The sequence below is a fragment of the Cetorhinus maximus genome, chromosome 11 (genome assembly GCF_964194155.1).
Source record: "Cetorhinus maximus chromosome 11, sCetMax3.hap1.1, whole genome shotgun sequence".
NCBI lineage: Eukaryota > Metazoa > Chordata > Chondrichthyes > Lamniformes > Cetorhinidae > Cetorhinus > Cetorhinus maximus.
In genome coordinates, this window is record NC_135889.1 from 23,820,491 (window position 1) to 23,838,161 (window position 17,671).

Consider the following 17,671-nt stretch of genomic DNA (forward strand, 5'->3'; position numbering starts at 1 on the left):
AAACTGATGATTTATTTTGTGACCTATATTTCTATACAGCTGGACTATTTTCACACAGGAGTTCAGATAGCAAGTGTGGCACACTTTTCCATTGTAGAGGGCAGGCCATGTGCAGTTATATTTTTGCCAAACGTCCAAGCATGCATTCTTTACGAAACTCTGGTATTTTTTTTTCACCCCCTTGATAACCTACCAAATATAGTAGTATTCATCCAGCTGCTGATATAACTGAAATCAGCCAAGTCAGCATAGATTTGGAGTCTAACCTTGGCCATTTCGTTCTTGTTTCATGCAGCAAAGCGATGATATATGTCTTGCAGGCAAGTGTGGAGAGCGAGTTTGTGGCTGGTTCATCTTCATATACAAATCCATGCAGCATTCGCTCTCTGCCACCAGACTGCTTTTTATTTCAAAAAACTAATGAGCAAGGATTTTATTGTCTCCAGTTTAAAAAATGTTAAAAGGGTTTGCCACGGTGTAGAGAATTTGGAAGGGAACTAAATTAGCTTCCTAAATTGGGAACAAGAGTAGCATTTCATTGGCAACACTTGTGATGCTGAACATGAACATTGTGCTTTTTTTACTTAAAGTTGTCATTGACACGAGTTACTGAAAAAGAATCCTGTTCTAATTTAATTTCATTTTCTCCTCGAGTTATTGCAAGCAACGTGTGTTTGGAATTGGTGCTCTGCTCAGGAACAAAAGCTTCACTATAATCTTTGTGACTTCTGGGCCATGTGAATGCACACATGATGCAGAATATTCTCCATTTGAACATATGTTCACCAATTATGTTGGACATGTTTCTTTTTTGAAAAACATTGTGTTTTGTGTGCCTATACCCTCATTCCTAATGGTTTAGTTAATTTGCCCAAGTTGAGCCACTTGGACTAGCACAACCCCAGATATAATCTGATGCATGTTAGCTGATATCAGATGAGCAGCAGTTTAAGGCACTTAATTAACTGTTGGTATCGGAATCCCTTCTCTTGTCATGGTCTACTACCACCTGCTGGAAAAAGGACATTGAGTTGGTAGGACTGGGCTCAGCTTTAACATGCACGCACGCACGCACATGCACACTTGGGTCTAATGTGAACAGTTGCCCTTTCAGTGACTGAGGGCTGAAGAAATTTAACTTGGTTAATGTGAAGTAATTGTGGCAGTTAATTTTGAATTAACTTTAGGTGAAGTATTCCATGAGACAAACAAAGTAGATCCCTAGACAGGTTTCTTTGTGGTGGAGTGGGGCGAGATGGGGAGGAGGTTTATTAGTTTGAATGACTAGTTGATGCTTCTTGTCCCTATTCAGGAGAAACTTGGAGCATTCCCATGAGCGAGTGCTGAAGCTCTCTTCAGAGGTGGTAAGAGTTATATTTGCCTCAGAGGATATGATCAGTCGGCAAATAGGGCTCTGCCTGGATAGAAACCAGCCAGCGTGCATGCTGGATCGTGAAGGAAGAGTGAACAATTCAAGTTTTGTGGGAGCTGGAGGCTGGCCTCCATGGATGAAAGCTAAAGCCCTGCTGGAACAAGACAAAGGTATGCCCAAGCTATAGTTTAATTGTAAACACAATCTTAGTTCCTTATTTCTTCTCTCATCCAAAACTATACAATTTGGGTAGCTGAAAGAGAAGGTAGGGAACTTCACCTCCTAATGACTTATGCCCCTTGTGCCCAATTATGTTTTTTCGGATCTGTTTGCACTGGAGCTGCAAATTCACAAGCAGTTTTCTAGTGTAAAAGATAGTGACGCATTCAAGAAAAGTAAAAAGTCATATTCAATATAAAAATTGGTATAGATGAGATGGTTATATTGGACTAAATGTGAAAATTTGTAACAGTGAATTCCAATTCATTGTGGAAGTAGAAATTTAATTTGACTGGTTAATTTGCTCCTGCAATGTTTTTTCTTTGAGTTTGCTTCCACTATTGAGTTCCTTCCAGTTTTATATACGTTATCACTGATTCATTAACTATTCTAATGAATACACCTCCTCAGGAGGAGCTTAATGAATGCATTTTATGGAGATTTTTCTATGTATAATTCCCATTAATCTGAAACATAATTTCACCCGTTCAGCATTGTTGCTTTACAAGTTTTTTTTAAAATCTATAAACAATTCCAACCTATTGATATGCTTTATGCTATGCACAAAATTTTCATACCATTTCTAATAAACAGTGCCCCTCTGCTTCAAAATGAAATTTGATTTTAGTGAAGCTCTGAAGTTGACAACTAGCAGTATTTGTCAAGGCATGTGGGTATCACGCAATTATGAAATATTAATGTTTCATATATCTTGAGTCTTTGAAGTGTATATAGTCTATAAATTTTATCCCAAGCAAAGGTTTGTTTAGGGTATTATTGCAGACAGAATGTTATTATTTTGTGTGACTAAATGGCTGCAACTTTCCCTCCAACTATTTTACTCGTTTTTTTAAAAAAGGCGATTTGAGCATAACTCAGGAAAATACTCCCCTCACTGAAGATAGCAGCTTCTGGGCAACACTGACCGATGAAGGATTGGAACTTTCCCAGTGGTTATCAGAAAGTATGTTTGCTGGGCCTGAGGTGGGGCCTGAAAATGAGGAACTGATACTGAGTACGTGTGTCCGATTACAGGTTGCTGTAGGCAAATTGCTGGAGTTGGTCACTGAGTCAACGAGGCAAGTAAGTATTGTTTGAAGAGAGGAGGAAAGTGTTGCTTGATTCTATTACTTTGAAATTCTCCTTGCGCTATCTTAAGTTAATGGGGTGAATCTTCATTTGAAGTGTTGTGTGAAATTTTGGCCACCCGTTAAAGCAGGATTAAAAAGCAGTGGATCTGCACAATGCAGGATGTTGCCAGGTTTGAGGTGATACAATAGGAAAGAGAATCACTTTTTACTAACTTATAGACTCATCGATGTTTACAGCACCGTCATAGGGAAATTTGAAGTGAGGCAGAATGGTGAGAAATTTAATCTCAGAAGTGCTGTAGAGACAAATAAAACTGCTTTCAATTAGGTTGGCCAGAAAGAAGCCTTGTAACTTTAAAAGGGGGGCTGCGAGAGATTGTTGAAATTAAAAATCTATATTTAACCGGATAACAAGTGCGAGCTTCCCACCAAAGACCTGCACAGCATGCAGGTAACTCCCCCATTGCTGGGCTGGCAATGTGTATAATAGCATAATAAAGGCTGAGGGATGTAGATGTGTAGGAGATGTGCAGGATTTACAATTTATGATAAATAGGACAAGATATGAACTTCTCCAAGACAAGTTAGGTAGAGCGGTGGTAAATGGAATTCAAACCAGAAAAGTGTGAGGTAGTGCACTTGGGGAGGGCTAACAAGGCAAGAGATTACACTATGAAGAGTAGGACCCTGGAAAGTACTGAAGATCAGAGGGACCTTGGTGTGCGTATCCACAGATCTCAGAGGGTAGCAGGGCAGGTAGGTTAAGAAGGGATACAAGCCTTTATTAGTCGAGGCATAGAATACAAGAGCAGGGAGGTTATGCTGGAGCTGTATAAAATGCTGGTTAGGCCACAACTAGAGTACTACGTGCAGTTCTGGTCACCACATTATAGGAAAGATGTGATTGCACTGGAGAGGGTGCAGAGGAGATTTACCATGATGCTGCCTGGGCTGGAGGGTCTGAGCTATGAGGAAAGATTGGATAGGCTGGGGTTGTAGCAGCGAAGGTTGAGATGGGATCTGATAGATGTTTATAAGATTGAGGGGCATAGGAAGGCACTTTCTCCATGAGTAGAGGGGTCAATAACTAGGGGACATAGATTTAAGGTGAGGTTGAAGGATAAGAGGGGAGTTAAGGAGAAATGTTTTCACCCGGAGGATGGTGGGAGTCTGGAACTCACTGCCTGAAAGGGTGTTTGAGTCAGAAACTCTCATAATATTTAAGAAGTATTTAGATGTTCACTTGCGTTGCCATAGCCTCCAGGGCTATGGACCAAGCGTTGGAAAATAGGATTAATGTTGTCAGATCTTTTTTGACTGGTGCGGACACAATGGGTCGAATGGCCTCCTTCAAGAGTGGGACTGATCATGTACCTTGATCTCTAATGTTCTGCAAATAGTTTGGGAAACTCCTATTCCGCGCGGAACTCAAAATACAGTCCCCTGAGCTGGACTTCAGACCACCTTCAAGAGTGGTCTCTATTCAATGCTCACCAAATTGTCTGACCTAACCATGAAGCAATGTGCAATTATTCCTCTCTGAGGCTACTTAAGTGATTCCAGGGGCAAGGAGCGCAAAGATGGGTGCCATACAATGTATCCTTGGTAAGTGGTGATATTCCTCTTGTGGAGCATTCCCTTCCTTTATACCTTTCTGTTTTGCCCCTTGAATCATACACAAACTCTAACAATTACCCTAATTGCACATCCCTATCCAGTAACAGAGAAGAATGATGTAACTTCCACTACCAATCCAATACCTTTAACTCAGGGATTTACTCAAATTAGGTGGTTAATTAAGAGAACAAGTGCCAGTTCAGTTGTCTGACTGTTATGTAGGCTCTAACCTTATCTAAGGAACTTCCGCTAAGGTAAACCTTAATAACAGAAAAAAGTCTACTGGAATGAAACTTGTATATAAAACGGTGGAAAAATTGGATATAATTCCTTTGTCTATGGATAGCTCCTTTGGAAGATGTCTAATTGTCCCCAGAAGCTTGTAACAATCCAAAGGAGATGGCTATGATGCTCGTGTGATTTTAAATATCAAACTCAAACTCATACCTGCTGTTAAAGTTATTTGCACTTGTTTTCTGAACTTGCTCAGTTGGAGATCTGCTTTGGTGAATCGGGGTCTGCAAATATGCAGACTATAAGTCTTTGTGGTGGGCCAACTCCACATTAAATTGTCTAACACAAAACTTGAAGGTGGCATGGAAGAAAAATAGGACACAAGTGAGGATGTAAGATTCTTTGGATATAATTGGGTGAATGCTACAATATTGCCAAATCCTTTTGAGGTGGAATGACACTTTCTTTGCACTGATTACTCCGATTCAGTGAGGGATGCAGGAGAGCATGTCAGGAGCAGCAACAAGCATATCGCAAAATGAGGTGGTAGCATCATGATACCATCCAGGAAAATTGCGAATATGCAATTTCATGAATCATTTGTTTTAGGAGTATAACTTTTAGTTTGGGGTTTGAAATTTTTAAATACAAGATAAACGAAACATTTGGTTTGAGAAGCTGGTAAACAGACCTAAAATGATTGCATATCAAAGGGTGGCCATTGTTTTTTTTATGTAAGGTCATAGTAGGAAGTATTAGAATTTAAACAATGGGCTGGATCTCTGAGCTCCTTGGTGGAGACTCAGTGAGGAGTTCAAATTATTCATATGGTTTCTCAGAACAAAAGAAAGGTTTGGGAATTGGATGTGATTAGTTCAACTGTCTGTCTAAGACATTGCAGGCATGCACATTGCCATGTCGATAGATTGCAGCAAGTTTTTTTAATTGCTTTTGCCTTTGCGATTTCTCACAGAAACAGGCAGTTGAAATCTGGGTCCAGCTCACCTTTCTGACAAGCAGAGAGAGAATCTGCCAGGAGCTGTAGACCAGTAGCAGAGGCCAAGGGTATTTTCTTGATTTGAAGTCACTAAGGAAGAATGTAGTGAAGCCCATGCTTGAGCTGGGGAGTCCACAATCATGAAGTTTTGAAAGCGAGTTGGGGGGCTCACTTAGCCCAGATGCTTGCGGAAGGACCCCAAGAAATCTCATAACTCGTAAAATAGGGGAAACACTGAAGAAAATCAAAGTGAATTCCTGAGAGCTGTGGCACATCATGGTTTGGTCTCAGGAGAAGTGAAGGAACCCTCAAGATTCTGTCAAGCATAGGGGAACTTTTGGGTGGAAATAAAAGTAGAATCCTGTTGAGATTTTCAGATTTAAAGTATGTGTTTGTTAAATATGGTGTTGAGTTAGGAGTACTTGCATTGTTTAACTCCTGTACAGTAAAAGCTTTTGTTTAAAACATGAAACCTTGTGGCATGATTCTTTCAGTTAATAAGTGGAAGTTCAAATTTCTTTTTCGAAGTTACTGGTCTCCACAGAGATATAATGCTCACATCCCATGAACAACTTAAATAAAAAGTGGGCTTTAGTTTGTTCATCAATTGATGAGAAGAACCATTGAATTGAGATGACCCTTTGCTATTTTATAGTTATTTGTTTTGCCCAAGGAAAAATGTTGCCATTAAAAAAATTGCATTATTGCCACATGGAGGAATCATAAGTTTGTGTTTAGATCTGTCTGCTAAAGAATAACTCATATTTTGCATCCATTTTTAATGCTGGTATTCAAAATTATACCAACAAATGCCTTTCTGCTGTAATTTTTGGGGAAGCTTGAAAGAACAAGAAAATCAGATCTCTCCTTGTCCTACCAACTTGATTATTAATCCAGAGGTATTTTTCACTTGTTTCTAATGTATTTATTAACCTATGCCTGTGGATTTGGTATATTTTTGATCTTTCATGTGTAAGAATAGTGTCCAGATTCAATTAGAAATAAATTTGTTTTTCCACAATTTATAGATTTTAAATATGGCAAATATAATATCTTGAGATGTTTTTATTATTGAGCTGCAACGATCATCATTTACTGATTAAGATTAAGTTCATAACACTGGTATATGTATCATGTAGCCCTTAAATATCCTAATTTTTAAATATGAAATCTATTTGTGAGTGTTTTTAATGAAGGACAAAACTGAGGGGAATACCAATCAGTTATTAAACTGGTGAAGAAAATTGATAGAATGCTACAAAAAAGTCCTTTGTGCAAAATCAGGATATGATAGTTGACTAAGGAGCTGAATGCTAAAATAATGCATAGCACCCCACAATTTGCTACAAGTGCTGTGAACGTTGACACGAGTGGTGCTGGGATATTGAACATTATTGCAGCAGACTGATTCATAGATTTCAAAAGATTTTACCTTTTTCACATTGATCCTTCTGTTTCTGCCTAGCTGGCACAGAGCCATGGAATCAGTGAACATTTGGAGGAAGAGTTCACACGCAAAAGCCAAGAGACTGTGGAGCTAGTTGGCAAACAAAACCAAAAGTTGATAGAACACCTCAATGATGAATCTGAAGCAAAGAAAAAGCTGGCATTGGAACTTCACAAAGCTGAGGGTAAGAACTTCAATTTTAAGCTGTTGTGCAGGCAGTGATCAGATGGGTAGTCATTACAAGCCCAAATCTGTAGTCTAGATTAGAGTGTGGGAAATATACATTTTGAATGCAGCAATTTCAGACTCAGTCTTTACGTAAAACACAAAATGAGTTCTGTTGTGATGAATTAATTTGTGACAGAATTTCAAAGTTACTTGTGATGTCTGCATATTTTTTCTGCCATATTTTGAATTGTCTGAGATTATTATCTCAGTTCTCTGGCTTCTTCCTTTTGCTTTCTACTTTTATCTTTTTCCACTTCTATTTTCTCTTGCATTCCCTGAACATATTGCATATAAGCTGCTTTAGTTGAGTGGTAGAGCTTTTCTTTCTTTTAACAAATGATGTTACGTATAACTGGCTGCAGTTGAGTAACCAAGAATAATACGCTTAAAAGGTATTGGCTAAAATTTTCGGTTTTGAGTATTATCTGGATAGGTGGGGCATGCATGGCAACTACCCGGAGGAATTAGCATGAGACTGAATCCATTTTGGTCTTGGCTCCTGATTGTAACATGGCTGGTGGTCTGCTGGCAAGAGCACACTGCACAGGAGATAGGAATTTTGAGGTCTTAGTCTATAGAAGCATTTAGAAGGGAAAGAATATAAGTATTGGGAATGCAAACAAGTAGCACTTTAGTAGCAAGCATCTTCTGCGCAGGACCTCCTAATACAAATACATTAAATACAATAGCTTTTTGGGCTCAAAATTCACAACAGATTGTCAGACAGATGTTTCTGAAACTCCTATCCAGCTTGCTCAAACTGTAGCTGAAGATCGCTTTAATTTTTATAACTTTTACCACCCATGATTCGTCAGCAGGAGCAGTAACTGGCAATAGTCGGGCAGATTAAGATTTTGGCAACTGAGCTTGATTTGTATAATGCATGACCCTCCCACCTGTTTCCAGTGGGAGGTCAATCTGAAAATCAGGGTGAATGACAACTTGGCAGTAAGTCGATATGATTATCAGCCAAATTATTTTGGTCACATGCAAAAGGGTAATAATGACACGGGAATCATCCCAGTGTATCAGACTAATCCTGACCAGCATTAACCCCTCTGCTCCTGTAAAAGGTAACACTGTTATCAGACTGGAGTTGTCACAATGATTGCTATTACTATAATACTGACATAGCTACAAAGTATTTTTAAAATTAAATATTAAAGTTTGATTTGACCTATTGTTACTTCTGAGTACTGTAATTTTTTTCTCAACTGTTTACTTGTTTTTCAACTTTTAGTTTCCTTCTGCCTTTCTCTAATCTTTTTTTAAATCTTCAAGTCTTTTTTTAAAACAAAGAACTCACTAAGCTTTAAAAGCACTCCACTTACATTCATCTTCCTGTTGGGCTCCACTACCTATTTGGAGTTCTCAACAATTTCTAATATTGATTTTGGTTGTTCAAACTGGCATCAGAGGACATTTTAAAGTCATTAGAAATTCAGAACAATGAAGGCTGATGTAGACACATCATAGGCTAATATGGATCATTAGAAGGTTGAATTGGAGGAAAAGCAAAAAGTGCAGTTTCACTCAATCTGAAAATCATCTTGGCTGGACGAGATCCTTTCTTATGTACACCTTCTGTTATTAGGATTGATTGAAGGGTATGTCAGTGAGAAAGCTGTGCTAGAGGAAGCTTTGCAGCAGAAGGAAGAATCCGAACAACACTTGGCCCTAAAGGTGGAACTTTTAACCAAGCAGCTTCACGAACTCAACCAAGAGCACCAACGTCTGCTTGAGGAGCGTGATTTGCTGCTACGCCAGAAACAAACCATGGCTGGCAATGAAGTAGAACGTGGTAAGAAACAACTTAGGCTACTCCAGCCTGAAATACATATGCACTCATCTCCGGTATATGTTCTTACATGATGAAATAACATGACCCTTAAAAGAAAACGTTGCGGTACTTTCTCTATCCTGCACTCAGACTGAAATCCACTATCTTAGACCTACAATTAAATATCATAATAGTAGGGAATGAAGCATAAATCCATTATCCTGTAAAGCAGATTGAAACGCATCGTCTGACCTTTTGACGTCTTGTACATGGTTTTGATTTGCTGTGGACCCAATATTCTAAAAACCAAATTCCATCTTCAACTTCATAAAGGGTTTCTAAATTCATAACAGAAAGCTAAGAAGAGACTAAATTAACACCTAACCCATAACTCTATTTTCTAAACTCAAAGAGTTTGTTCTTTTTCATTTTCAATGAACTGCGCACATTTCTGAAGCAAGCCTGACTTGGTGAAATTCCACAGTGTAACCATCACACAGAAAAATGGTTTTGACATGACGAATTTCCTTGTTTCCAAGCCAAGATCTTGAAGGTTCATTTTTCTAAAATAGGAAATATTTCTCCGTCATATAATTTTGCATTAATGCCATTGGTCCTTCTGGTGTAGGACAACACAGTGACTCAGAAAAATAATGACTGAACCTGATGAATATTGATAACTTTTGGTTGAAATACTAAAGATTGTCAAGACGCCAGCTGGTGAATCAAAGCCTTTACCAGCACCACCCACCGCCCCTCAAACCCCCAGCCTTCCAAGCAGTGATCACTGTTTCAGATGAAAAATAATATGGTGTCGTGCAAAATTTATTTGGAGATCTCTAATGTATTTGCAATATACTCTGGAAAATGTATCAACAGAAAGGAAAAGAAGAATCTGTTAATCTTTGGCATCACTCAAAACAGTGTCTACCAATACTTAGCCTTTCTGGTCAGTTTGATGGATATTGGTCCCAGAGAGGACCTGGAAACCACTTGTTGTTTGGGTATCAATCAGGAAGTCAATTTGTTATTGGCTAGTACTAGGGGGTGCATAGAATCGCCACCCTTGTTGAACAGAACGAGTTACAGGCATCAATTCTAGCATAATTCCCTTGCTTTCCCAACTGGTACCTGAAGTCTGTCTCAGCAAAGGTTAGCCAAGCTGATCTAGAAGGGTGTCAAGGACTATGGGCCACAGGCAGGAAAGTGGAGTTAAGGCCATGATCAGATCAGCCATGACCTTATTGAATGGCAGCGCAGGCTCAAGGTGCAAAATGGCATCCTCCTCATATTTCTTATGTTCTTATATAAGCCATTCCACAGGAAAAATAGATTACCTCTACCTAAAACCACTGCCTCAATTCAGAGTTTTCCAAATGGCATAAGTGATTTTTAGTCAAGTCATTTCCCTATTTGTCAGTGATCTTGGGCAAATTTTATGCTGCCTTGCATGTTGGCACTGGATCTTGCAACTAATTTTACTTTGCTTGTTCAACTTATTGTATCGGGTTCACCAGCATCCTCCAAACGAGTAACTTTGGGGTCCTGTCGATATCTTCTACTTCAAGAATAGCCTTGGTCAAAATATGGCTTTGTCCGATACAGTCAGAAATTTAAGACCTTGGGCCATCTTAGCATAGTATAATTTTCTCCTTTTTATACCAAACCAAAGAGCCTTGATCAGCTTAATCCAGAAGGAAATGTTTGAGATGTTATAGTTACCATGCATCACTTGGATGGCACCTGAACTTGCTGTTGTCGACCTCAAGCACATGTTCTTTCATAACGACAAAAAGGCACTTTTGTCAAAGGTATTGGTGCTCAGTTTGCAAGGAATTTAATATAATCTAGTATCTGTACCCAGTGTTAGTAGCTGTCATAGAATAGTGCCAGTCTTGTTTAAATTTTTGGAATATTTTTCTTATTCCTTGTTTAGGCAAATGGCTGATTGAAATTTATTCTATCTCAGTCGGACCCAGCGCAGAATTTGTTTTTTGTGTGTGCTTGGTTCCTGCTACCATCTGTGCAAAGTACCACTTTACATGTGTGCAGTATTAACTCTGAGTTACATGATTCTCAATACAATCCTGTGTATGAAGGTTTAGGTGATGGTGACAGCAATTGGACACAAAAGTAAAAGAACCAGTGCAGCGAAAACTTTGGCACATGCTGCCTAAAGCATTCTCCATCCACTTAAACTTATCTCAACATACACATTCTGACTGCCCATTTCAACTCTTCCCTTGTATGTAGTACAGATTTTGGGATATCAGGTGGCCTACGAAAAGGTCAGTGTGCTGTGATTTTCTGCTTGAATGATGGCCTGACCATTTGTATATCAGGAAAGATCTCTATTCAAAAATAAGAAAAATTGAACCAAAAGCAGGCATGATTCCACTCATAAATATTAATTTTGCATTTCCCACATACAGATAATTGTGTTGTAAAATTGAAGTGTGCTTATTTTTAGGTATTAATATCAAAGCAAATGCAGTGATGCCATGAATAGACTAGTTTCACTTCTTCACTGAGATTCCAGTGTATAGATTGGTTTTCAGTATTGAATATCTTGTACAGCTATATCCACATAACTTGTCCACGTGCCCAATAGTGACCATATGCGATGTATTTAGTTATGACGGATGTGTTCTCTGACCTCTGTTCCTCAGGCCTTCATACTGAAGCAGTGATCGAAGGGGATTCAGGTTTGTCCCTTTTTGGAAACAAAGTTGTATGATTTGCATAACAAGACTGCCATTTGAATGTCCTCAGCATTTTATGTTTATAATCTGTTGCCAAATTAATCTGGTCAGAATAATTAAATTCTGCCTGATGTTAGTCCACTTTATTTTAACCTTGCTTGTGAGGAGGTGCTGTGCATGATTGAGTCAAAACTTCAGACATGGTGTCCATAAAAATGATCTGAATTTTATAGCACTTTCTGTTTCAAATTCCAATGTCCACCTTGCTCAGACTTTGATTCGCCACTCTAGTAAATCCAGCTCGAATGTGTTGAATGCAAAATTGCTTCTGAATGGATTTAGCCCCATAAGTCTAAATGATTATGGCTCATCTTTCATCCTGTGGGAGAATTGTGTGAATGAGACCTCTTAAGATTGGCATTTCAATGGTGCCGACACAAACCACAAACAGAGAGAAGCATGAACTCCTTCTGGTGAATGGTATTTTTTTCCCTGCTTGTAACTTCAACCATAGTTTTTCATCCAGCCTGTGTCAGTGTAGGTTGTTACAATTTTGAATTGCTTGAATTTTCTTTTGCTTTCTTATTTTCTTCTGTTCAAACCAAAAACAAAAGTTTCCCAGATTCAAGCAATGCAGTAAGTGCCAATGTGCAGAATTGGCCCAGAACTTATCTAAATCTGAGCAGTGGCCTTGCCTTACAAGATAGTTACTATGTCTGATACAAAGTGCAGCTAAGATTCCATATTTCTACCATAATTTAGACACCAAGACACACTTACCAGTGTTGTGAGCCATCCTTCATTCTGATTGCTTGCATTCTGCATGGCATGCCCCGCTCTGGAATTTGGTGTGGTGTTTGGGCTGCTGTCCTCTTCAATTCCACAATGTTCAGTACTGTGTGTGAGATTGGACGTCCTTAGAATTGACCCTCTGTGGTTGCATTCTGACAGGAGGGTCTCCCTAACGTGGGACCTCTGCAGTGATACAACAGGTATAGCCATTCAACACCTAGCAAGCTAAGTCCTTTAAATATTAGACCAGTAAAGAAATCTACTGCTGTATAGAACCATCCAAACGGCTGTACTGTGGGTGAAGTGCCAGCCTCTGAAGAGGAGGGAGCATTTTTGTTTTTCTTCCTTCTGAAATGAAAAAATCAAACTCTTAATTTTATGTATTTTGAAAGGGTTATCAATGTATAGGGTAACATTTCCTGGGGTGAGGCATTATATATTGATCCATAGTGCATACAATTGTAACGAGATAGAGGCTTAGACCTATATTAACATAGGAGGAGGAGCAGGCTATTTGGCCCTTCAAGTCTGCTCCACCATTCAAAAAGATCATGACTGATCTGGTTGTGGTCTCAGCTCAGTTTTCCTGTCTGCCCCCGATAACCCATGACTCCCTCGCCTAACAAAAATCTGTCTGACTCTGCCTAAAATAAATTCAAAGACCCAGGCGTGACTATTTCCTGGGGAAAAGAATTCCAAACACCAATGACCCTTTGGAAAAAAAAGTTTCCCCTCCTGTCTGTCTTAAAAGGGAGACCTCTTATTCTTAAACTACGTCCCCTAGTTTTAGTTTCTCCCACAAGGGCAAACATCCTCCAGGTACCCACCCTATCAAGTCCGCTCAGGATCTTATATGTTTCAATAAAATCACCTCTCATTCTTCTAAACTCCAATAGATATGGCCCTAATCTGTTCAACCTTTCTTCATAAGACAGCCCCTTCATCCCAAGAGTGAGTTGAGTGAACCTTTTGTGAACAACTACTAATGTAGTTATATATTTTTTTAAATAAGGAGACCATAACTGCACACACTACTCCAGATGTGGTCTCACCAAGGCCCTGCCCTGCTGTAGTAAAACTTCCCTACTTTTATATTCCATTCCCCTTGCAATAAACACCAACATTCCATTTGCCTTCCTGATCACTTGCTGTACCTGCATACTAACTTTGTGATTCATGTACTGGGACACCTAAATCCCTTTGTACCATTGAATTCTGCATTCTTTCTGCATTTAAATGGCATACCGCTTTACTAATCTTCCTGCCAAAATGAACAAGTTCAGATTTACCTACGTAATACTCCATCTGCCAGATTTTTGCCGAAATCACTTAACCTGTCCATATCCCTTTGCAGACTCTCTACCTCCTCTGAACAATTTACTTTCCCATCTATCTTGGTGTCATTGGCAAATTTAGCTACCATACATTTGCTCCCTTCAACCAAGTCATTGAAACAGATTATAAATAGTTGAGGACCTAACACTGATTCCTGTAGCACTCCACTAGTTACAGCTTGCCAATCCGAAAAAGACCTGTTTACCCCTACTCTCTGCTTTCTGTTAGCCAGCCAATCATTTCTCCAAGCTAATACGTACACCATCCCTACACCATGTGCTCTTATTTTGTGTAGTAACCTTTGATGTAACCAGATGACTTTCGGAAATCAAGTACACCACATCTACTGGTTCCTTTATCCACCTTGAATGTTACCTTCGTCAAAAAAACTCTTAACAGATCAGTTAAATATTATTTCCCTTTCACAAAGCCATGTTGGGTCTGCCTGATCACGTCATGATTTTCAAAGTATCCTGCTACAGCAGCGTTAGTAATGGATTCTAGCACTTTCCCTATGACAGATGTTAGACTAACTGGCCTATAGTTTCCTGCTTTTTGCCTCCCTGCTTTCTTGAATAGAGGCGTTACATTAGCTATTTTCCAATTTTGGAAGATTTTGGCTGAAAAATAGGAAGCAGAGAGTAATGGTCAATGGATACTTTTCAGGCTGGAGGAAGGTTGTAGTGGAGCCACTAGGGGTTATTAATGGGACCCTTACTTTTCCTGATCTTTTCCTGATGTACATTGATGATCTGGATCTTGGTGCACAGGGAACAATTTCAAGGTTTGCGGAGGATGCAAAGCATGGGAGTGTTGTAAACTGTGAGGATGTGCATAAATCATGGAAGGTGGCAGGACAGGTGGAGAGAGCAGTTAATAAAGCATATAGTATCCTGGGCTTTATTAATAGGGGCATAGAGTACAAGAGCAGGGAGGTTATGCTGAATTTATATAACACTTGTTAAACCTCAGCTGGAATATTGTGTACAGTCTGGGCACTATATTCACAGAATCTCTCAGTGCAGAAGAAGCCCTTCGGCCCATCGAGTCTGCATCGACACATGAGAAACACCTGACCTACCTACCTAATCCCATTTACCAGCACTTGGCCCATAGCCTTGAATGTTATGATATGCCAAGTGCTCACCCAGGTACTTTTTAAAGGATGTGAGGCAGCCCGCCTCCACACCCTCCCAGGCAGCGCATTCCAGACCGTCACCACCCTCTGGGTAAAAATGTTTTTTCTCACATCCCACCCCCCCCCCCAAACCTCCTGCCCCTCACCTTGAACTTATGTCCCCTTGTGACTGACCCTTCAACTAAGGGGAACAGCTGCTCCCTATCCACCCTGTCCATGCCCCTCATAATCTTGTACACCTCGATCAGGTCGCTCCTCAGTCTTCTCTGCTCCAATGAAAACAACCCAAGTCTATCCAACCTCTCTTCATAACTTGAATGTTTCATCCCAGACAACATCCTAGTGAATCTCCTCTGCACCCCCTCCAGCGCAATCACATCCTTCCTATAATGTGGTGACCAGAATTGCACACACTACTCCAGTTGTGGCCTCACCAAGGTTCTATACAACTAGCAACATGAACTCCCTACTTTTGTAATCTATGCCTCGATTGATAAAGGCAAGTGTCCCATATGCCTTTTTCATCACCCCACTAACCTGCCCCTCTGCCTTCAGAGATCTATGGACACACACGCCAAGGTCCCTTTGTTCCTCAGAACTTCCTAGTGTTATGCCGTTCATTGAATGCTTCCTTGTCAAATTACTCCTTCCAAAGTGTATCATCTCACACTTTTCAGGGCTAAATTTCATCTGCCACTTATCTGCCCATTTGACCACCCCGTCTATATCTTCCTGTAGCCCAAGACACTCAACCTCACTGTTAACCACCCAGCCAATCTTTGTGTCATCCGCAAACTTACTAATCCTACCCCCCACATAGTCATCTATGTCGTTTATATAAATGACAAATAATCGGGGACCCAGCACAGATCCCTGTGGTACGCCACTGGACACTGGCTTCCAATCACTAAAGCAGCCTTCTGTCATCACCTTCTGTCTCCTACAACTAAGCCAATTTTGAGTGCACCTTATCAAATTACCCTATATCCCATATGCATTTGCCTTCTTTATAAGTCTCCCATGTGGGACCTTGTCAAAGGCTTTGCTGAAATCCATATAAACTACATCAACTGCACTACCCTCATCTACACACCTGGTCACCTCCTCAAAAAATTCAATCAAATTTGTTAGGCATGACCTCCTTCTGACAAAGCCATGCTGACTATCCCTGATCAAACCTTGCCTCTCCAAGTGGAGATAGATTCTCTCCTTCAGAACTTTCTCCAGTAGTTTCCGTACCATTGACGTGAAACTCACTGGCCTGTAGTTTCCTGGCTTCTCTCTACAACCCTTCTTTAATAGTGGAACCACATTAGCTGTTCTCCAGTCCTCTGGCACCTTCCCCGTGGCCAGAGAAGAATTAAAAATTGGGGTCAGAGCCCCTGCGATCTCCTCCCTTGCCTCTCTCAGCAGTCTGGGACACAATTCATCCGGACCTGGAGATTTGTCCACTTTTAAGCCTGCCAACACCTCCAGTACCTTGTCACTCCCTATATCAATTTGCTCAAGAACCTCGCAGTCTCTCTCCCTGAGTTCCATACCTTCATCCTCGTTCTCTTGGGTGAAGACGGACGTGAAGTATTCGTTCAACACTCTACCAATGTCCCTGGCTCCATCCATAGATTGCCCCCATGGTCCTTGTTGGGCCCTACTCTTTCCCTGGTTATCCTCTTCCCATTGATATACTTATAGAATAGAACAGAAACCGAAATACCTGGAAAAACTCAGCAGGTCTGGCAGCATCGGCGGAGAAGAGTACAGTTGACGTTTCAAGTCCTTGAAGGGTCATGAGGACTCGAAACATCAACTGTACTCTTCTCCGCCGATGCTGCCAGACCTGCTGAGTTTTTCCAGGTATTTCTGTTTCTGTTTTTGTTTTAGATTTCCAGCATCCGCAGTTTTTTGTTTTTACTTATAGAATATCTTGGGATTTTCCCTACTTTTATTAGGCAGAGCTTTCTCATATCCCCTCTTTGCTCTTCTAATTGCTTTCTTAAGCTCCACCCTACACTTTCTGTACTCCACGAATGCCTCTGCTGATTTGCTCCCCTTGTACCTGCTAAAAGCCTCTCTTTTCCTTCTCATCGTAACCTGAATATCTCTGGTCATCCATTATGATCGAGGCATTCGAGAGGGCATGAGATGATTGTCACTATTCAAATAATGTGCAAGGGTACGGGGGAAAGGCAGGGCAATGGCACTAGGTCATAATGTCCATTTGGAGAGCAGGTGCAGACACGATGAGCCGAATGGCCCCTTCTGTGCCGTTAAGATTCTGTGATATAACCGGCTATCTGTTCTGCCACTTCTTTTAAAGACCCTAGGAAGCAAGCCATCTGGTCCAGAGGACTCGTCAGCCTTTAGGCCTAATAGATTTCCTAGCACCCTTTCCCTAGTGATGCTAATTATATAAAATCCATCCCTCCCTATCATCTTTTGATTTTCAAAAATCTGCGGGAAATTTCCTGAAGTTCTCTACCATCAATAGAGACACAAAATACCTATTCATATCCAGAACTCTTAAAATATATTCTCATGGCTTCAGGCATTTAAGAATTTAATTTTCCTGTTAGTAGTCTGGATTTATCCTGGTGGTGTGTGGAGGGTGCTTTTCTTTCCAAGTATATTTAAAACTTCTACAACCTGAGAAATTTGGAGTTTTTCAGTCTGAAAGTGCTGGAACAGTGGAACTTCTTTGTGTTTCAAGAGAATTGGTTTG

General features: G+C 40.2%; 1 protein-coding gene across 9 annotated transcripts in view; it reads left to right on the forward strand.

Annotated features, from left to right (window-relative positions):
* The window catches only part of pcnt (pericentrin), a 344,329-nt gene that overhangs the window by 182,452 nt on the left and 144,206 nt on the right, over positions 1-17,671 (forward strand). For 6 of the 9 annotated variants that reach the window (XM_078551646.1, XM_078551643.1, XM_078551644.1 and 3 more), the window contains 5 exons: positions 1,313-1,542; positions 2,451-2,674; positions 6,996-7,161; positions 8,800-9,006; positions 11,655-11,690. In XM_078551646.1, coding sequence (XP_078407772.1) covers positions 1,313-1,542; positions 2,451-2,674; positions 6,996-7,161; positions 8,800-9,006; positions 11,655-11,690 — 863 coding nt within the window. The remainder of the gene's footprint in view (positions 1-1,312; positions 1,543-2,450; positions 2,675-6,995; positions 7,162-8,799; positions 9,007-11,654; positions 11,691-17,671) is intronic. The other 3 variants (XM_078551647.1, XM_078551648.1, XM_078551650.1) reach the window with 2 other exon arrangements.